Source organism: Microtus pennsylvanicus, chromosome 16 (genome assembly GCF_037038515.1).
Source record: "Microtus pennsylvanicus isolate mMicPen1 chromosome 16, mMicPen1.hap1, whole genome shotgun sequence".
Lineage (NCBI taxonomy): Eukaryota > Metazoa > Chordata > Mammalia > Rodentia > Cricetidae > Microtus > Microtus pennsylvanicus.
Genome location: NC_134594.1, coordinates 13,880,302 through 13,902,849, shown reverse-complemented (window position 1 = coordinate 13,902,849; position 22,548 = coordinate 13,880,302). Strand labels below are relative to the sequence as shown.

Here is a 22,548-nt window from a genome sequence, read left to right as displayed (position 1 = left end):
AAGAGACAGCTAGAACTGAGGAGCATTATAGGAAATGATGAAGATGCTCAGTGCAGTGGGAACTCTGTGGAATCTATGAAGGAGACCCTCTCTAGGACTCCTCGTTATGGAGGATACAGAATCTGAACTACCAGGCAAGGTTTCCAAAGGTGAAACTGGGTTGCAATAAGTTGGGGTTGCTGGCCAAGGGTCCCATGGAGATTCCTAAAGAACCCAGGCTGATGCTAGGACAGAAGGATGCTTTCTGATATAATTCCTCATAGTTTTAGGTGTCTCCCCAAATATTCATCCCCAGATAGACTGAAAGAAAAATATATTTCCTATGTGTTCCACTTTTCATGGTATTCTACGTAAGTTATATCCTCAGCTGAAATGCTAACCTGTACTTCCACTTTTTATTTTAACATAAATAGTAACATCTCAAGCTACGATTCAGTGTTCTCACTGTACTTTGATCAAGTTAAAATAATTTGTTGCCAAGATAGGCACTTGCTCAAGGTTGTAATTCTCAAAAATTTCAGGTAGGGACATGAAAGAATTCCAAATGTTTCTTTCTTCTTTAACTTCATGAAGGATGTGTTCTACAAGATTTATTTAAAGACTCTAAGGAGAAATGGGTGAGCAAGCAAAACATTAATTTAAAATTTTGATGCCTAACAAATAATATTAACAAGTTGACAAAAATAGTTGGATAAGTTACTTCTCACTAAGTTCTTTCTAGACAGTGAAGGCACTTTTAATATAAAGACAGTTGGCACTTTTAATATAAAGGACAAACATATTTTAACACTAAATAGTCATGGCCAAGTTCTACTACTGTGGCATTTGTATTTCCAAGGTGTAGAGGCAGTTTCAATTATGATGTGATTGATAGACACCTCACAATGATCATAGCACAAAATCCTAGTTTTCAAAGCATTGAGTTATCATTTGTTTTCATACTTTAACTCCATGTTTTAGTTTTATTTACCAGAGAAGATTGTAACTGAAATACTTTCTAATCCATCTTTTAAATGTTGCTTTTACAGAAGTGTCATGGGTAAAAAAAAAAAGGATGGCATCAAGAGGTTAAAGGGCCTATTATAAGAAACACTGAAAACTCAGGTTCTCTCACCCTAAACACAGTGCTTTTGGGTGATCTGTGTTCATTCCATGTCATTGTTAAAAGGGAAAATAAATTACTATCCTAATGTCCTTTTCAGTTGTCCTAAGTGTCCTTCAACAAAGGAATGGATAATGAACATACAGCAAACGAAATACAATATAGCTATAAAGGAAAATGCAATCATAAAATCTGTAGGTAAATGGATGGACTTAGAAAATATCCTGCATGATAAAGACAAATGCCACATAATTTTTTCTCACCCGTGGTTCCTAGATCCAAATTCTCAGAGAACATCAATTAACCACAGATATAAGGAAATTCTAAAGGAAAAAGATTGGTAGAAACAAGGGCTTGAAAGAGCAGGATAAAGATGATATAAAGGGAGAGACAGAAACACAGAAAGGAAACAGAAGTCTGTGGAGGTGGAAAAAGGCTGGACCATTTCCACCTTGTCTGATGATCAGAGTTTGGAGATTGACAAGCATAGCTGAAAGTCCTAACTCAGGAGGTGATTCCTTGGTTCTTTTGAAATTAAGATAACTCAATGCCATCCTGACAGGTGGTGGGATATGCAAATGTACTTCTGCTCCTTCTTTTGTACCTATGAGGTCACCTAGGGAAGGGAAGGGTTGTGGTCTTCAGCACATAATGTGATCTAGAGCAGCTTTGCTACCTAGACAACAGAATGCTAATGATTTGATGCCTCAGAGTGATAAAGTCACTGACTGTGTGAGTTATCCTTTTGTATCATGTTGATAGTCTTTTGTTACCTTCTCTCCCATTTATGTTGGGTATAAAAGCTGTGGGAAAATAAACGTGGGAAGATTTCAGGATTTCAGTCATGGAAATGTCCTACCCATACCTTCTATGGTTTCTGTTCTGATATTTTTATGTGTCATGATAGGCATTACTTATATTTCTTCAATTTCCACGCCCCTACCCTGGTAAGGAGAAGTATTTTTGTCAAGGATGGTCCCCGACAGAAGTCAAATAACACTAAGGTTGTTTGATAAACATTTAACGAATCAAATAACTTTTACACTTACCTAAAATTATGCAAAATGCATTTAAGTGTATGTGTGTGTGTTTCCATCTATAACTTAAATGAAGACATGCCACTTTGGAGGAATGACAATGACCCCCACAATACCACAGACTAACAAAAACCCCAGTATCAGTCATGAGAGACCTCCTCTTCAGTGGTCATGGTTCAAATGACTCCTCTAAAACAATACAGGGCCTTTGGATGTAGCCTTTGGATAACCTCTCAGAGGCTAGAGGTAAGCAGCTATTGCTGAAGATAACACACACTTAGGAAACAGGACATGGATTAGAACTCTAACATGAAAGTCTCCTGTCTGTGGTATAGCCTCCAGTGTACCTGAAAGTACTACGTAAGCAGCCAAGGGAGGGCAGAAATTAACAGTACTACCCATCTGTGATAACTATGAAACATTATAATGACCAGCAGGGCAAGACATCCACTAAGGTACAACAGAAACACTCCATCTGTCTTTAATCCCACTCAACAGGAAGGAAATAATGCCTGGTACCAGAAATCCAGTCAACTTCCCAGGGCTGGTGAGGTCTTGGATCTTAGAAGAGACTTTACTACTACCACTTTGATGAGTATAATTCCTTAACTAGATTTAAATTTTATCCTAATACCCACAATTAAGTGTAGCTATCAAACTTTGTCAAAAGATTTTCTCTCCAAAGCAAATGGAAACTGTTAAGTCGGGAGTGCAGTGCCTGGAATCCATCTCAGCCCCTTGGCCTGGGAGTTGCACTGGTCTGGACTCCAAATCCCAGCATGCCAGTAAGGACCACTCCCATAGGGTATTTAAGTGGGCTCCCAGAGAAGGAACACATGGTCCCGGGTTTGCATGTTCTCCTCGCTTTTCTGTCTCCCCTGACAAGCTCTCGGTTAACCAAGAGTGCCACTACTTAATAAAACATGGGCATTTAATTTGGTTTAATCTGACCTAATTGGATTTCTTAGTACAGGTGGAGTGGCTCATGTTAGGATTTTTCCTAACATAATGGAGGTCCCTGGAGATAACCTTAACTGGACACCATGCAAAGATCAATAGATTGTGAGAGCCCAGCCACAACAGACACACCTGAAGTACAGCTCATGCACCTCTGGCTCCGGGAACATGGAAGCATTTAAGAATGATGAGTAGTGGTGTCTATTCTGGGCAGGGAATGAACACAGACAACTTTCTGGGAGGGATGATATGGTGGAGGGGGATTCAAAATCAGGGTTCCATAAAGCTGCAATGTCTCTAAACATTCCTGTGTTTCTCACCCAATTAAAAAAAAATCTAGCCATATGTGGATTAGGGTGGTGGTACACACCATTTAAAAAGTTACAGAATAACATCAGCAATCAAGACACTCATGCACAGAGAAGAAAGCAATGAAGGACGGCTTTAAAAGTAAGGCCAGCATAAGTTTCAACCTTTAACGTGCTCATGTGAGTGAAAGGTATCTTCTGAAGGCAGCAAGAAAGCTTATCAGAGGAGAAGCAATAAAGGTTGTTATCAAGCCTCCAGAGAACATGAAGAATGCTAGGGTAGGGATGCTATTAGAGTGTCACATACTTATTACAGATTTGTAGAGAAAGCATCTTTGGGTACTAGAGAAGGTGACAAGGCCGTTTTAACTTAAGGAATGTCTGAGTCAGTAAACAACACACTGTGTATATTAAGTGAACTTTAGCTCTAGTTACAAAAGTCACAAGCATTATTAGCATGGTTCCAGCAAGAATCAAATAAAGAACAATGTGTCATATCAGCACATGATGTAAACTAAAGCCCAGTAGTTAGAGCATGTTTTTATATCTTCTGGATGCTGTTTCTCTTTTGCTTCTTGGCTATTAAGTCTGCTTCTCCTCTCTTTTGCTCAAGGAGGAAACAAAGAATTCTGGTATAAAGCCTTCTAATGTGGGCACAGTAATTAAAGAAAAATGAGTTCTGCTTCTTTATACACATGTATAAAGGCCACTGTAGTTCATGTATGTAGTCCCAGCTCTTAGAAGGGTGAAGGAGCATGTATTTGATTGAGTCTAACCCTGTATTCCAACCCCAAAAAGAAGTCTGTAAGAGGTGATGCCACTAAAAATTTCTCAATTCTCTTTTAGGTTTCAGTAAATAGAGGATAAATTACTTCCTTTAAATATCAGTACCCCTTTTTTTCTTACTCGCTATTATTTTATTTATTTATTTATTTAGACCTCAAATTCACTATATACCTAGCTAGTATTGAATTCATGTTCTTCCTGCCTCCTTCTCTTGAATGCTAGGATCATAGGTATGCACCATCACACTTGACTTCACTTTAGCATCTTAAAACAGGGCATTGCTAGAATTTCTGTAGACAATTTCCCCAACATTAGCTCTGACATCATTACAGAAAGTAAGCAATATACAATATAAAAATCATACTGGATAGAAAACATTAAATGTAAGCAATAATAATTATCAAAGAGGTCATAAATTCAAGAAGGGGGAAGCTGGAGGATTTAGAGGAGAGAGAGGGATAAAAGTGATATAAATATTTCCCTAGGAGATTTGAAAAAAGTAGTAATAAACATTCAAATTAAAAACAAAACCATGAGAATTTTATTGGTTCTCAGGGAGAATTTTATTCAAGACAGAGAAGCTAAAGTACAGAGTGTTAAGAGTTAACCAAGTCTGTCTCAAAAAACAAAACAAAACAAAAAAGTTAACCAAGTCTTAACAGCTACGAATTAGCAGCACTAAAGAGTGCCAGGTGGTCTCTCTGTCTCCAGGTGGCCTCTCTCTGTCTGTCTCTCTGTCTCTGTCTCTCTGTCTCCAGGTGGCCTCTCTCTGTCTGTCTCTCTGTCTCTGTCTCTCTGTCTCCAGGTGGCCTCTCTCTGTCTCTCTGTCTCTCTGTCTCGTACTTAAAGTACTCTTTCTGTTGCCGACCAGAACACACAAAGCATCAAATTTGCCTAATTTAGGACCCAGAGACTTGGGTAGGTAGAAATTCTTGCTCTATACAGTAGCATAATGTTAGTTAGAGGAAGAAGAGGAAGGTATGAAGGTTTACTTCTCAGGTAATAGTTTGGGGGAAAATCAGTCTCCTTGATATTGAAGCTATAAATTATCACACTTATAAATGAAGGCAAAAACTATGGAGTAACTACAGTGATTGTAAAGTTAATTTCCCCTTTGCGAAAGACCAGATAATAAAGGACAGATAATAATGTTCAGACTAAGATAGAATCTGTACATTAAACATTACTGATAAAGAACTGGAATATGAAATAGAAAGTCTAAAACTAAGTAAGAAAAAAAGTCGGTTTAAAAAAACAGGCTAAATCTCTGAAGTGACACCTTACCCATGAAGACACACAGCTGGGAAGCAGGCAAACACCAAGATGCTCCACAGCATATGTCAGTAGAAAGTCACAGCCAGCAACACCACAGCACTACTCGGACACAAGCCACCACAGCAGGAAAGTTGGCAAGAGTGGGAACAAAGCAGCAATTACTGCTGCTGAAAATGAAAAATGGTGCAGAAATTTTGGAAGACAGTTTATCAGGAAACAACTGCCCTACTCCATCATATAACCCAAGGACTCTTTAGCATCCACTCCTTAGAGTCAAAACTGCAAATTCAAGAACAGGCCCATACACAAGCATTTAGGGCAACTTTATCTTCCTGTGTCTAAACCTGGAAGCAACCAAGCTGTCCTCCAATATGCCAATGGATAGTCAAACTGGCATAGCTAGATAATGGAATGATACACACAGAAATATTCCAGTACAAGCTACTAAGTGAAAAGACTCTAATGATGACATGATACAAACGTTCAAGTCACAGACAGGCTAGCTCTCTGTTTTTTCAAGACAGGGTTTCTCTGTGTAGCTCTGGTTGTCCTGGAACTCACTTTTTAGACCAGGCTGGCCTCAAGCTCACAAAGATCTTCCTGTCTCTGCCTGAGTGCTGAGATTAAAGGCGTGAGCCACCACTGCCCAGCCAAAGCCATAGACATTTAAAGTCAAAAATTAAACCAAAACTGTTGTCTGGGATTGGGGCAGGTGGAAGAAGGATGAATAGACATAATGCAGGATTCTCAGGGTAGCAAAGCTGTTCTACATGGTACAGTTATGGTGGACACATAATATACCTGTCAACACCCAAAGGATCTACAACAATAATGCTTACTTAAACTGTAATAAATGTAGCATACAGACTATCATAAGTCTAACAACACAAGACATACACAGGACAGCAAAAAACAAATGCTAGAGGAAGACTGTGTCTCTATGGAGGGCAGATCACAGCAGGTATGCCTCTATCATGCCGTTTAGAGTCAGCACAGTGCCTGGAGCATGATGATTTGGGTTTTGCATTTTGGAACTGTTTGCATGTCTGGGGGATGTTTTTCCAAATTGCAGACACTAAAGGCTGCCTATCATTGCCAAGGTGACTTCCGCAGCAGGAATTTAATTTCTCATGTATCTTGGGGCTGGAAAATTCAGATCAAGTATGAGCATGATTAACTTCTGGTCAGGCCTCTCATCTGGCTTGTCTAGAGTCACTTACTGTGTTCTTCCAATTGCTGCTTTGACGTCCCTTATGGCTTTATTAAACTTGGTACCTTTCTATAGCTCTATGTTTAAAAACGGTTAAGAGGGGGAGAAGAATTCAGTATGAATTCTGTGAGGGTTCAATTCAGCCAATAGGGAATTCTTAGGAGCAATTACCATTAGGAAGAAAAAAGGCAAGAAAGCACCATAATTAGGCACTGATTCCTCTTTTTCCTCACTCTGTGGCTTTCTATGTGAAGTACTACAAAAACATTCTTTCACTTTACCCTGCTTTTGTGTGTCTATACTATGAATATAAACATTAAGACATATATCTTAAGTATTCGCTGCCAAAGAAGAAAACCTATGTTCGATTTTCCTGGGTGATTAGCTTATGGACACTTGACACAAAAAGCTTTATTTAGACAAATCATTACAGACAGATTAGATTTCGGTAATTGTACAGATTTCTCCACACCTACAGTTATGTTGCAGCTCATTACCAGAATAATAAAAAAACAGTTCAAGATACTACAGATATCAGTGCATGGATCACAGTGAAGTTTTTAGTTAATTTTATTCGTAAATAAGAAACCTTTGTTCTGTTTTCTTAAAAAAAAAAAGAAAAAAAAGAAAGGCACTGATTTTTAATTTTCTTAGGACTGGATCAGACTGGGCCTTGTGCTTGGCACGGAAGTGCCCTATCACCACATCCCTTGTGCAGTTCCTGTGGCTCCTTTCAAGTGAGATTATGTGAGGGGGTGACTTTTGCTACAACTGAAAGAATACCTTGTGCAAATGCTAAAAGGGTGACAACTTTTGCATTCTGAAGAGAAAACACATTATTCATGAGGACTTCCCATGACAGCAAAGCATGTGCATTGCATCTACTGGTCTAGTTAACACACACAAATTATTGTAAACACAATAATGTTGGAAATAGCCAAGGTTCTCCAAGCATTTTAAAAGGATATCCAATCTGTGTTAAAGAACATCAGAAAAAATATAAATAACAACAAAGAAACATAAAAGTTCTGTAAATAGAAACAAATCGCTTTCCTTTCTTAGCTCAAGGCAATATTACAGAGTAAGCAGACTGAAAGTCCAGACACCCACTGTAAGAGTTTTAGAACACTCTGATGGGATGAAAGCTCAGCCCTGGAGGAGATCAAACATGAGAACCTGCTCAACATACAACGGACAAGTGACACAACTCTGTTCAATCCCAGTCTAAAGAAGAGTGTTGTCACGGAATACTTATTTTCTAAACAGCTTTTGTAGAGTCAGAAATTCTCAGTTATACAAAGTTACTAGTTTTAATAATTTTCTTAACTTAGGAAGACTTACATAAAAAGAGAACAAAATTAAGCTCCAAGACAGGAAAATGGGATTCCTGAAAATATACTGAAGAGGGATATCTAATAGTTTAAAAAGAAACATTAACTTTTGCTTTAAAGATATAAAATATCACGTATTTTTAACAAGGAAAGACTAAACTAAGAATCAAAAGTACGGATAAGACAGTTGAAATAAACACTACACTCAAGTATGAAATATAAGCTTAGTGACTTAAAACTGAAAACAATACATGTAAAATTATTATGAATATTTAAAAATTCTAAGATAAAATAGAAAAAGCTTAGGCTAAGTTGCAAATTTTTAATATAGAGATCAAATGTGATTTGCTGATGATAAAAGCATTATTCCTGGAACACTTGCCCTACGCTGACAAAGAAGAGCAGCTCTCCAAGACTGAATCTGACAAGAACTCTGTGGGCAGGGTTGTTATCTGGTTCTACAATGTCCTCATTCCATAATCTGTACTTACACATCATGCAATTTCACGCAGTAAAAAAAAAGCTCTTAACACAAGGATCAGTTTTAAAATAAAATGAGGACATGTTTTTTCACATAAAAAGATTAGAAATATAACTGGAAATTAGCTTCCCATCACCTCAGAAAACCAAATAAAAAGAACTAATCATACAACGACTTAAGTGACAGAGCTAACATACTTTATTACACTTCATAAAAAAGAAATCATAGGGTCTCATAAATTGGAAAAAATTCCTAAATTTTATAATTCCTCTGAAGATGGAGAAGCAAGTGTACTTCAAGAATTTTGAAGACCTAGCCTGAAGAAATAGAAAATTTGGCACAAAATAAACAAGGGTGAGTATTAAAAAGCTAAGTCCTTATCACCACAGGTTTAATCCTCTAGAGATACAGGTTTACCTTGAATTCAAGCCTTGAGGTAGGCCCTGATTTGTTGCTAGGATAGGCTTTCCTACAGTGGGGCTTATATGTCTGGATATAAAATACTGTTTTAAGCTTGCTGCTTATTTGCCATCCACTTCCTTTCTGACTATGCTTCCTGAAAGATGACAGCAGTGTAAACACCTGCCAAGCAGCCCAGAGTACAGGTAGAGCAGCACAAAGTGTTCTGGCAGGTGACTTGTTGTGGTGTAAACAATCACACATCTAGAACAGCCCCAGGAAAGTTCAAGTGGTGTGTTCTTTCAGATTAAGTAAAAACTGAGGTGTGGAAATACAAAAGTGACTGTGAACTGGCTGTATGTTACAATATATTAAGTTTTAAAAACAAAGTTATAGTGAACAATATCATAGCCTTCATTTACTTACTAAGAGACCGCAAGGAAGAACTTGGCTGATATGTACTTCTATTTATATTATTTATTACAGTATCTTCTAAACCATATCTGTGAACCTGATCAGGTACTGAAGGATACTGAAGAGAAGAACCAAAGAATTCAGAACACAAAATGAACAAAACCACATTGTGCATTCAAAAAAGGAACTGAGGCCTAGGTAAGTGAGAGAGCCACTTCTCTTTATTGTCGAAGTGTTTAAGTGTCCTAAGGAGACTTTCATTGAAATATGAGTGCAGAGCATGGTCTGTGAAGGCTCTCACTCCTCTGCCACGATGGGGATCTATAAATCACACAAGAAGTATTTAGAGCACCGGTTTCCAAAAGCATCTTAAGCATGGCCATGTCAAACATCATTCAAACCTCTAGTGGATTCCTATACAAGAATGATAATCCATAATAATAATGGAATCATATTTTTAACAATGAAGAAGATCAATAGACCACATCCTACTCCCCTTATTAAAATATGAGAAGACAGTCTAAGAAGAGAGAAATGATTTAGTTAAAAAAAAACTCATACTATAGCTAACAGCTAAGATGGGTCTTAATTTTTACCACGTTTGATCACTTAACATGTAGACCATAAAGTATAAAGGAAAGGGGTGAGCTGGCTGAAAGTCATTCTGACACATCTACCTCTTGACGAGGGAAGCTCTGTTAACCAATCACCTTTAAGAAGTGGAGCCTAGTTAAGGCAAGGCTACCTGGAGCCCAGGAAGAAAAACTGGGACCAGGTGCACGCTCTCTCTCAGGGCGATTCCCGCCGAACACAGTGGGACTCGGACTTCCCATTCTTGTGGCATGAGTTTCCCCTTATAACAATTGAAAATATAATGTTTATCTTTAAGCTGGCCTGGTTATTTCCCGAATCGAGCTAGCTTCTACAACCTCTGGTATGCAAATATACTGAAAAGCTGCCTTCCTGCTCGGAAGGATGCTTCTGTAATTCATTTACTTCAAGCCTGCAAATGAAGTCTTTGCCATATAAGTTATCCTCAAAGTTTATGTTCTATACACATGTTCTATAATTAGCTGGTAATTCATAGCAGTATTGTGAATACATGGCAGGTTTGAGGTGCTAATACAGTTATGATTTCTTTACCTCTAAGGTCATAGAAGGCAAATCTTATAGCCAGAATGTAGTTTATCTACCTAAAATAGAAAATATAAATTGGTCTGCTCAATGAACACTTACCATTCTATACAAGGTAGTGTGCTCAGTAATACGATTGACAAAAGTAAACAAGACAAAAGGTACAGAGATTTCTCCACTCATTTCTTTTTTTTTTTTTTTTTTTTTTGATTTTTTGAGACAGGGTTTCAACGTAGCTTTTGGTTCCTGTCCTGGAACTAGCTCTTGTAGACCAGGCTGGCCTCGAACTCACAGAGATCCGCCTGCCTCTGCCTCCCAAGTGCTGGGATTAAAGGCGTGCGCCACCACCGCCCGGCTCTCCACTCATTTCTTACACAAAGGGCAGATAAGAGGTGAAAAGAACTGAAATACTCTAAATGTACTAAGTGATAGATAAGCTTTGTTTTTCAAGGAAACTCAACAACAATAACAAAAACCAAACAACACCCACAAAACAAACAAACAAAAACCCATATTTACATAAAGATGCTTGGCCAGCTAGCTACTTATGCCACTAATCTAACAGTAACATACATCTGGTAACAACCTCACATTTTCCCAAGGACCTCCACCAGGCAGACTATAAGTTCCCTTCTAAGCCTGACCTACTTTTCCTGCCTCATCTTCTATTCCTTGAATATAATTCTTTCTTCCATTTATGCTTAACCTAGACTGTTGGCCACTAAGAGCAAATGTGCCTGTGAGTTCCCCTTCTTTACTCCTGTGGCACTCGCTCTGCACATCATAAGATCTGGCAACACAAACATGTCTGTACAGAATTTAGTTTTTACATTCCTTTTTCTCTAAACTGTAAATATTATTCATAATGCTTGGGAAATTAAATAAATGAATTAAAACCCTTAGATTCTCAACTTCAAATAGGTTATACATTTTTTGGGGTTAAGATTTAAAAAGGTAAAGACAATTATTATGAAGAGAAATATAAATTCATTTAGTACATAGTAAACCCATTTCATATACGTTTAGTTTGTTAAATTGCTATCATAACAATAGGCAAAACTTCATCAAATGTTTGGAGAGGCCAAAGGTGAACCAAACAGCTACGGAGATTCTACTGTTGAGGTCAAGGAATCAAGAGGTCATGAGTCTTTCAAAGGGAAGGCAAGATCTAATTTTGGTTGTTTTTGCTTAGCTCTAGCTCTTTTTAAAAGATTTATTTATTTTATGTGCATTGATGTTCTGCCTGTGTGTATGTCTATATGAGGGTGTCAGATCCCCTTGAACTGAAGTTACAGACACTTCTGAGCTGCTATGTGGGTACTGAGACTTGAACCTGGGTCCTCTAGAAGAAGAGTTAGTGACTGCTCTTAAGAGCTGAGCCATCTCTTTAGACTGCTTACATGGAATCAGAATACTTAGATAGCATGTGAGAAAAGATAAAACTAGAGTGCCATTTTAGTGAGTATTGAAGCCAACCAGTAGTTTTGGTTGGAAAATGATGTAAGAATCATCTATAGCAAGACCTAACCTCTGTCCAGAGAGTCAGGGGAGGTGAGGTACAGCTCATACAAGGCTGTGAACAATGAGCGAAGAGTAAAAACGTCAAACAGAAACAGGAGTACAACAGCTTAGAGAAAAGGCTACTCTAGAGTAGGTGCTCCCAATGCTCTGAAGACATCATGCTGTTAGCAGACTGAGCAAGGAAAGAACACTGAATTCTGGTGTTAGGCTTTAGGATAAAAGCTCCAGGAAGAGCAGAGAGGATTAAGGGAGATCTCAAATGTGAATGGAAGGCTTATTGGTTATGGCAGTGATCTTCATAGGGCTCCTCCCTAGGGCTGGGAGAAGATTTTGCAAGCTGTGGAGATGGGCCCTGAAATCAGCCGTTTTTTACTAGCATAAGTGGAGAACCTGAGACACAAAAAGGCTTTCCTGTCCTGATGCTCAATTCTTCTTTCAATCTAAGATGTGCTGTTAGGCAAACTGTTCAGGTGAACAGTCAATGCATACCAGATTCTCAGACGTGGGTTCTGACTTAGTGTGCTAAGCAATGCTACTACAGGAGACTTTGGACAGGGTAAGAAAAGACATTTCTACTTGCCAGTTATCTGTTTCTACTTTCACGCAATGGTGATGATGCTAACAGGAACAATAGTGAGACAAAAAGTAACTCAAGGCACTTCTTTCGGCAGCTACCACAGCTTGTCCAAAGTTAACAGAACCTCTTGAATTAATGAGGCCCACTGAGGCTCCATTCATGTCAAGTAGGTATGGAAACTTCAAGAACCCTTATTGGACCACAGGGGGTCATAAACTACAAAACAGGTTTTTAGATAAGACATATCATTTAAATATTGAAACAAACACAAAAGGCTTAAGTTTTTTAAGAAGTGAAAGCTTTAAAAATTAATAAAGTGAAAGATACAATAATTATTCTGTTTTTAGAAAAGTTTAGCTATTGTGTCAATACAAAATATTGCCACTTCATAACAACATCACGTGACATTTTAGTGGGAGACAGAGGCAGAATTTTTATGCCCTGGAGCTAGCCTGGGCTACATAATAAGTTCCCGGCCATGTCAAAAAAAGCTAGGTAATGTCTCAAAATACAAAACCTGATAGCAAATAAGCAAATGAATAAATAATCAAAACTAAAGGTGGAAGCATGGTTTGTGGCTTCTGTCAAATGCTCATCATTTTTTTTTTTTTGACCATCAATCAAGCTGAAAAATCTTGTGAAGTCATTCTAACTTGGGGAACCATTTTTACAAATGCCTCTTACTGAGATAACCACTGAAAAGAAGGTGACATTCAAATGCAAGTAAGAATTCAACCCAAATGCCACAGACCCCGATGGCTATCGGCCTGCACTAGTACTTTCTCCAAAACACAGGAAATCATCACTTAATCAAAACCAGCAAGGAGATCAGCTCTAGTTTACATGTCAGAGATAAAAGGTTTCCAAAACTAGCAGGAATAACTTCATAAAAGGACGACTGACTGTTAAAAAACTACTTTAAACAAAATCAAAGCAAAAGAAAACAGTTCCCCCACCACCGGAGGAAAAAAGATTTTCTTCCCTCCAAGATTAATTTCCATTTGCTTAAGGCAACACTGTCCCATTAGCCAGGGGGCAGCCAGAAGACAAATAACACCCTTCCAGAGGAACTCAGCAGCTAGAGTCCCAGAGAGCTGACCACACTCCATTTTCTTCTGCTAGCAGTTTTCAACCTTCCTTTAACATAGTTCCTCATGTGGTGACCCCAACCATAAAATTACTTTCATTCATTTTCATAACTGTAATTGTGCTACTGCTATGAACTGTAATGTAAACATCCGTGTTTTCCAATGTTCTTAGGGGACCCCTGTGAAAGGGCCTATTAACCCCCAAAGGTTGAGAACTGGTGTGGTACCACTTCCTCTAGAATACTACTAGGGCTTATAATAGACGTCCTTTAAAAAAATTTTTTTTTGTTGTTGTTGGTTCTTTTGTTTGTTTGTTTTTGCTTTTCAGTTTTTCAAGACAGGGTTTCTCTGTGTAGCATTCCTAGTTGTCCTGGAACTAGCTCTTGTAGACCAGGCTGGCTTGGAACTAACAGAGATCCGCCTGCCTCTGCCTCCCGTGCACTGGGATTAAAGGCATGCGCCACCACTGCCCAGCATAGACATCATTTGGTAAGTCCCCTCCAGGAGGGAACATGGAGTGTCTCGGGAATTACAGGGTCTGCTTCATGACAAGGCTTTCATGGAACGACACTGATTGGGCAAATGAAGACACTTATTTGAAAGCAACCTTACCCAATCCCAGTCATTAAAAGACAATCATCTATACTTCAACCACAGCTATACTGTTTTAATTAGACATGAAAAGAAGAAAATGTTAACAATAGCTAAATATTTTCAAAACTGCAACATAAGTGTCAGGAATTTACTCATCTCTACCCTTCATGTGGCTGACAATTGTCAAATACAATCAATCTTATCTAAGTCAAATTTCATTGGCAGCTCCTGTTGACAAGTGGAAGCCTGTTTTTCCCAACTGTAAGTTAAACCTTTTCTTTTCCCTCCCACTTTAGCAAGCATCTGTAAACACATTCTGTACTGCAGGACATGGCCTTACCCTAGGGAGAAAGTCAATCACAACAGAGTTCACAAAGTACTGTCTGCAGTATTAGATGACTGAGGTTATCATCTTAAATTCATTTTACTATAAAAAAAAATCAAACCTAATTTTGGCCTTCAAACACTGTAGCACTGTTGTCATTCTGATAAAAAGACAGACAAAAAAAAGAGAGAGAGAAAGAGAAAGATGAGATCTTACATTTTGGTCTAAATTTAAGTTTTGACTGTTAAATTTCCTGTTATCAGTCTTAAAACTTAAAAATATGTCTGTGAAATTAACTATTTAACCAACCAACCAACCAACCAACCAACCAACCAACCAACCAACCAACCAACCAGACAGATGTACCTTCCCATCCCACCAAATACCCCATTGTCTCTTCTGTTTCTAGTTTGTACTAAGTGTGAATATCATGAATTAGTTCAATATGAAAGGCACATTAACACCTTGTTAACTACTCTTCCACTTTGCTCAAATGAGGGATTTATACTTTCTTCTTCTTGTTTTTTCTTGTAACTTGACATGTTATATACTCAATGCCAGAAAATGCTGGAGTATTCCGCCGTATTAACTACAAGCTTACGCTGACCTTATGACCAAAGAGATGATCATAAAGACCCTTGTTTCAAATGGGACTAGGTCAGTGCACTCCAACTGCCTCCTAAGCTACTTGCCACAGCTCCTAAGACAAAGTGGAGAGTAGATGCGATAGCTGTTATGGGTGCATGAGACACTAAAGACAGCTCTATGGAAACTTGCCTGGCTATATGTGCTTATCACTTCTGATTTTATGAAGTTGGATGACAACAGCAGATAAAAGAGGGTATGGGGCCCCTACCTACTAGCAACAAACAATTAAAAGAATATACATTTTTTAATTTAAAATATTAAATTACCAATAAAATCCACTTGAGTGGTATTTTGAAGCTAATTCTCTGCTACAGTATACTGTATATATACTTTTCAATATATGTGTGTTTGGAGTTGTGGTTCAGTGGTAAAGTCCTTGCCTGGCATGCATGGGAGCTGGGTTCAAGTCCCAGTAATGGGGGTGGGGTTGAATGAAGAAAAGTTACACAATTACTTCATGGAATTTTATTTTGTAACAAAAATAGACTAAGAGGAAGATTTTCTAAGAAAAGGAAAAATGCTTATCTTCCATATATAAAAGTGATCTTAGAGTTTTTAGAGGTCCTGCAGTTACTGATAAGAGTTCTCTAAGAGCTGGGTGGTGGTGGCGTGCGCCTTTAATCCCAGCACTCGGGAGACAGAGGCAGGTGGATGGATCTCTGAGTTCAAGGCCAACCTGGTCTACAAGAGCTAGTTCCAGGACAGGCTCCAAAGCCACAGAGAAACCATGTCTTGAAAAACAAAAACAAAGAAAAAAAAAGTTCTTTAAGATTAAGAGCAGATGGTCCCTTTCACTATTTTTTGAAATAATCTTTGTGACCAAAATTAGATCTAAATAGTTAAAACTGTCCACAATTATAAAAACTAATAATATTACCTCTCTGCAAAGTCCTCTATGCTTATGATATCCTAATATCCACAAAATATAGCTGAAAAATCTATTCTACTCCTAATTTCTAATTTAACAAAAGGAACCAAAATTCAGTAAAGTGTATGTTAGCTGACTAGCTAGAAAATAGAGACAGGAAGCCTAATGGAGTCAGCTACTTCTAGTACAATGTTCCTCCCACTGTGCTATGTGGTATACTGAAAAAATTTAGTTTGAAAAATACTCAGAGCCAGATAACAATGAGATTCAACAGAGGTCAAGTGACTCAGTGGTTTCTTGTTTTAAAATTTGATGGTTCACAGTAAATTCAAAACAGGTGTTATTAACAAGTAGCCTCTCTTTATGAAACTACTTCCCGTCCACACCCAGTTTTTTTTTTTCTTTTTGGGGTATGTGGGACGTGGGTGTGTGCTTGGGGATTGAATCCAGGAACCCTTTGCATGCTAAGCATGTATTCTACCTCTGAGCTACACATGCATTTTAGGGAATGATCTTACCTCTGCTCCTGAATAGGTTTCAGTCTGGAGAACTAGTTCATCCAGGTCAATCTCGTTACTGACTGGCATCGAGTGGAACTGCAGGTTCAGTATTTCCCTTCTTGTTGCTGCATCCGGCAAGGGCACGTAAATGATCCTGTCAATTCTTCCAGGCCTCATCAAAGCCTATACAGATGAAACAGCAAGGCTCAGAACTGACATTCCATATCAAAGGCAGGCAGAGAAAAGAGTACCTAGTTTTTCAGAAATACCCACATAACTATTATCCTCAATTAAACAAATAAGACAAGTACTAAATACTCTATAATTTCAAGATATAAACAGTGTCTAGTTGATTTCTGGGGATAAGCAAACAGTAGTTCTGGGAAACTTTCTATACAACTGCCAAGATAAGTAAAAAATGATAACAATTAAGGAAATGTATGTATGACTTGTACTTTTATATGAAAAAAATCCAACATTTTTAAAAACTTCCTTGAATAACTCTTAAAAATACATATTAGGCTATTTGCTGTTTCAGAGAGTCCTAAAAATAGCACAGCTATGATAAAAGAAGAGGCCCAGAGATTAATTTAGTCAGTTGAACACTTTTTAGCGTTTTATTGGTGGCTAATGCCTCCAATATATTATGCCAGACTAATGAACTTAGGAAGCTTACTGAGCATGTGTTACTGGCCAGAAAGCTTTGGTATTGGAAAAATAACAAATGTGTAAAGTATACATGTGAAAAGCTAATGTAGTAACAATTACACATACAAATGTCTATGAATAAGAACCAATAAAGATGCTTTAAATGAGTGGATTTTATGGTATATGGCTTAACTCAATAAAGAAACTGAATATACTTTTTTTTAAGGGAATGGGGTAGATAGGACAATCAGAAAAGCTTTGCTGAGAAGGCAATTATACAGATACCCAAAGCAGCCAGACAAAGAGATGTGGAAATAATGTGGGAGTGATTCTTTTAATATATTGCTTTTATTGGTTAATTAATAAAGAAACTGCCTAGGCCCATTTGATAGGCCAACCCTTAGGTGGGTGGAGAAAACAAAACAAAATGCTGGGAGAAGAAAGCTGAGTTAGACAGTCACCATGATTCTCCCACTCCAGACAGACACAAGTTAAGATCTTTCCTGATAAGCCACCTCGTGGACTACACAGATTATTAAAAATGGGTTAGATCAATATGTAAGAGCTAGCCAATAAGAGGCTGAAACTAATGGGCCAGGCAGTGTTTAAAAGAATACAGTTTCCATGTAATTATTTCGGGTAAAGCTAGCCGTGCGGGCGGCCGGGTGCCAGGGACGCAGCCCAGCCGCTAGTATTACAACATGGGAAGACCATTGAAGGTAAAGAGCAGATCAAGTACAAAGGGAAATAAGAGGCACATGGTGGGAAAGAAAGAAACCCAACAGTGAATAAAGAAAGCAAGAAGTCAAGTCAGAGAGACACACACAAACACACTAAAAAATATTCTACTGCTTAAGCTTGGAAGTAAAAACAATGAAAGACTAGTATGTCATAACCAGAGATCTAGAGGAAAAAGGAAGAAAATTTGGCACAAAAAATATCTGTAGAACTAAGGGCCTCAAAGTTCCCCCAAATAAGCAGGCAAAACACATTCACAGTCAAGAAGCTCTAAGAGGATAAAAAAAGTTGTTTCAGTCAAACTGCTAACATCAAACTCAAGAGTATCTTGAACACAGGTGTATAAAGTGATCTGGACTCACTACTCATCAGAACACTGTCAAGAATGGAGCTGTTTGAGGGGAATTCTGAGTACTTGTGAGAAAATTCGAGAAAACAAGTATTGTGACCTCAGTTTCTTCGAAACACTGAATTAATTGTTCTTCCAATGGGTTTTCATGTTCCTCCCATGTGTAGTGGATAGGAGTGAGTTTATTTCAGCTGTTATTCATACACCTCTATGGAAAAACATGTTTTTGCCACATGCAGTTCGTCCTTGTGAGTGTGTATACTTTATTCAGATGATTTTTTGTAACTGGCAGAGTATAAACCGTCTGATGTTCTGAATAACGTTGGCTATTGGCTGAGACTTTAGACCACCTCAGTTTTAGGCCCTGGTTCACAGCACCAATTAGAGCGGCAAACAACTACTGACTCTCCAACCCAACACATAGGTAGTAACAGTTTTAAAGTGCTAAAACAGCAACAACATCTACCACAAAATCGTATTCCTAACAAAAATAGCTTTCAATAATGGACAAACAAAAGTCTTTTCAGATAAAAAAAAAACAACAACGAAGGTCAAAGAAGATCTGTGTCACAGAAATGGCCAAGAACCTTTCAGATTGAAGGCAAATGGTACAAAACCTTCAGCAAGAAAAGAAAAGCACCAGGAAATAAATACTTCAAAAGGGGGGAAGGTCTCCTTCCCCTTTCAAAACTGTTAAATTAAACTTACTGCTGGTATAATCAGAAACAATAGTTTTAAAGCTGGTCGTCTGACAAATGCCAGTCAGTCCTCCAACAACAGGAGCCAAGGTAGCATGCAAAATGCTCAAGACCCATCTAGACTACTGAAGAAGTTAAAAACTAGCCAAGATAACTTAGAAGCCCCATGTTAAGAGGAATGAAAGCGAGCTTCAATGCCCATAACAAAACAACAACAACCCAAATCCAAAAAATAAAACATTAAAATTATACAACCATTTCAGAACACAGAAAGAGACATACTCATTAAATTGTTTTATAAGGTTAGGCTATCAACCTCAAACTTGGCAAAGAATGAAAATGACAGTAAAATGGCATTCATAAATATAGACCCCCCAAATCTTCAAAATACCGGCAAACAGAATCTGATTCACAAAATGGATAAATAAGTTAACTCTGGAAAGGCTGGGTTGTTAGCATTTAAAATTTAATCAGAGTACTTCACTGCAGCGTTGATTATAAAAGTAGAAACGCTACAGTCATTTTTTTTTTGATTTTTCATTTTGATATATGCAGAAAAAGCACTTGCCAATCAATTCAAGACCTGCTCATGATGCTAAACTCTCCAGAAACGAAGAGCAAAAGGGATCTTCTTCGGTATAACAAAAGGTATTTTCTTACTGTCACTTGTAGCCAGCAACATACTTAACACTAAATAATGAATGCTATCTACCATCTCTTATACTGGAGATTCTAAAAAAGCAGTAAGAAAGAAAGAAAAGTGAATATACAGACCATGTAAATTGATAAAGGACATTTAAAAAGTCTTTAGAGGATATGTTTATATGAAAATTCTTTTAAAAAGTATAGAACTATACAAACACCACACAGTACAAGTTTAGTGTTTTTTAAAAAAATTAATTGGTGCTACATAATAAACAGCAAAAGATCTCTTATTTGAAATACATTATAAAACTCAAACACAACCTAGAAATAAAAATAAGCAAAGACTTCTTTACTGAAAAATACAGAACACTCTTGGGAGAAATTGAAAAAGATCTAAATAACTATATGATGCTTATTAAGATTAGAATATTCAATGTTACTAAGATAATTATTCCAAAATTTATAGATCACATGCAATTCCCATAAGATATTTTAAATAAGAAACTGACACCGGGTGTGTTGACACACATCTTTATCGTTGCATTTTCTTCCTCTCTTTGAAAAGACTATTTTCTTTGACTAAGCAGTTTCAGAATTTACCTAAGAATCAAGTAAGAGATGACAATTTCTAAGCGACCATATGACTTGGCTCTAAGTGCAAGTGACAGCTATTACAACTGTTTCAATTCCACAGTAATCACTTCTTAATTTTCAATTAACCCACAATGCTAATCCTCAAGAGTCTGCGCATGTGTGTGGGTCACTTTAGTGGCAATAAAATAGTCTAGTTAGTGCTAACAGGAGTAAGGCACTTTAATGCGTATGCGAAACATCAGGCAGAAAAAAAACCTTAAAAGTTTATGTTTCTAAATTTTTAACTATGTGTATGTATGCCTCTGTGTGGATATGTACACATGAGTGCAGTTGCCCAAGGACTTTAGAAGAGGGAGTCAGATCCTCTGGAACTAGAGCTACAAGTGGAAACTTAAAACACAGAGAGAAAGAAAGCAAAGGTAAGTCTTTCCCTGTTGCCCAAATAACGACTCGGACTGGACACTGTTTGGTTGTTGGGGATACAGCTGTAAATAGGCTGGTCTTTTTTTTTTCTTCTAAAAAAAAACACCATAAATTCCTTGATAGCTTAAATTTTCTTTTCTAATGCTTAAAAACAAAACAAACAACAACAAAAAACCCACAGCAATGACTAGAGTACGAATACTGGCTAGTGCTGGATCGTCCAGCATGCACCTGTGCTCAGCGCTGTGGAGGCTGCTCCAGGCAGTGCAGGCTGAGTGCAGGTCAAAGTCTGGGCCTACGGCCAGAGAGGCCTTTTCTGGTCTGATCTTGTCGGTGAAAGTCAGACTTTAAGAAGAGCAGGAAAGAGCCTTCCTTCCTGTACAACTAAGAATGAGTTAACACCCTTCCTAGATTTTTTTTTTTAAGTATTGTTCTGGGATATGAGGATAGATATATTGAGTCATGAGTACTCTGTGAAATCAGCATAGTACTTGTTGAAGAAGCTGGCCAGGTCTTTTCTAATACTGAACTCTCCCTGCTATGAAGTCACACTGGATGCTGTAGCGCCTTCATCTAAACAGCATTAAAAAAAAAAACCAATCAGAGAGCAAGCTGCTGCTGCTTCTTTCTTTTTCCACTTTGCATGTATATGTGGTATTTGTGTTTTACAGGTATGTAGTCACTGAAGAAAGGTCTCCCACTCAAACTCAGAGCATGCTGATATGGCTAGTTTTTCCAGCCAGGTTTCTCTATACTCACTGAATGGAATGACAGGGGGGCTAACACAACAACCCAGCACTCACATAGGTTTCTGGAGATCAGAACAAGGCAAAATTGCTTTAATTGCTGAGCCATCTTCCCAGCCCCTAACTGCATTTTCTGAGAACTCATTTAAGATTTGGGCAAGTTTGTACACCTCTAACAGCCTTGGTATCTTTATGGATGAGAATAAAGGGGCACTAAGCAGAGGAGCAGTGTGTATCTGACAGACAACCTCAAATATTTAATATGCAAATTCTCACTTTTGTAAACACTTTGAGGGTGTCACTGAATTCTGCTTCTGTACCCAGATAAGGAATGACAGTATTAATACATGAACTTTGTATGTATTCATGTGTGTGCATATATTAGGATTGTATGTATGTATTTTGCAGTACAGAAATGGAATCCAGGACTTTGTACATGCTAAGCAAGGGTTCTCTATCAGAGCCAGAAAGCCTTTAAAATGGGCTTCCAAGACTCCAGTTCTAAGAGTCTACATGGCATCCTACATAGCTTACAATACATAACCATTAGAGAAAACATGTTCTTTATTAAAAAAAAAATACCTGTTCCCTTTCTGATTTGTACAAAAACAATTCAAAACAATGCAAATATTTTTGTAAAGCCTAGTAGCAACTACACGGCTTCCATTTCTGTTTCACAAGCTCTAAAATTTAACACTTGCAAACTTGGATTTTATCAAACATTCCAACTTAATTTACTCAGTATAGAAATACCCATGTAGTTCAAAGTATTAAAATAGATACTCTGAAACCAAAAATGGTGTTATTACACCTGTAATCTCAGTACTCAGGAGGCTGAGACAGGAAGACTGCTGTAAATTTATGCTAGTGAAGGCTACATGTAGAGACCCTGTCTAGAAAAAAAAAAAAAAAGAAGCCGCCAAACCAAAAAAGCAGAAAAATCAGGACCCACTGACTCGGGTTCATTGAACGTGAGAAAGGGCATTGTAGTACGGGGTGTGCACTCTTCGAGTACAGAAGGGCAGACAGGCCTCATCTCTCAATCAAAACAGACCACTGAGTCACCCACCATTCATGGAGAAAACTTCCAGAACAGGGAAGAGGTAAAGCTTGGTCACAGCTCTGGTCTGTTTCAGAGGAATATTGGCATTC

The 22,548-nt window shown here is 37.9% G+C and overlaps 1 protein-coding gene across 4 annotated transcripts in view; it reads right to left on the bottom strand.

Annotated features, from left to right (window-relative positions):
* The window catches only part of Afg2a (AAA ATPase AFG2A), a 158,778-nt gene that overhangs the window by 38,772 nt on the left and 97,458 nt on the right, over window positions 1-22,548 (bottom strand). For 2 of the 4 annotated variants that reach the window (XM_075950858.1, XM_075950857.1), the window contains exons 15-16: window positions 16,574-16,738; window positions 14,661-14,699 (exon numbers count right to left, since the gene is read on the bottom strand). In XM_075950858.1, the coding sequence (XP_075806973.1) occupies window positions 14,661-14,699; window positions 16,574-16,738 (204 nt within the window). The remainder of the gene's footprint in view (window positions 1-14,660; window positions 14,700-16,573; window positions 16,739-22,548) is intronic. The other 2 variants (XM_075950855.1, XM_075950856.1) reach the window with 1 other exon arrangement.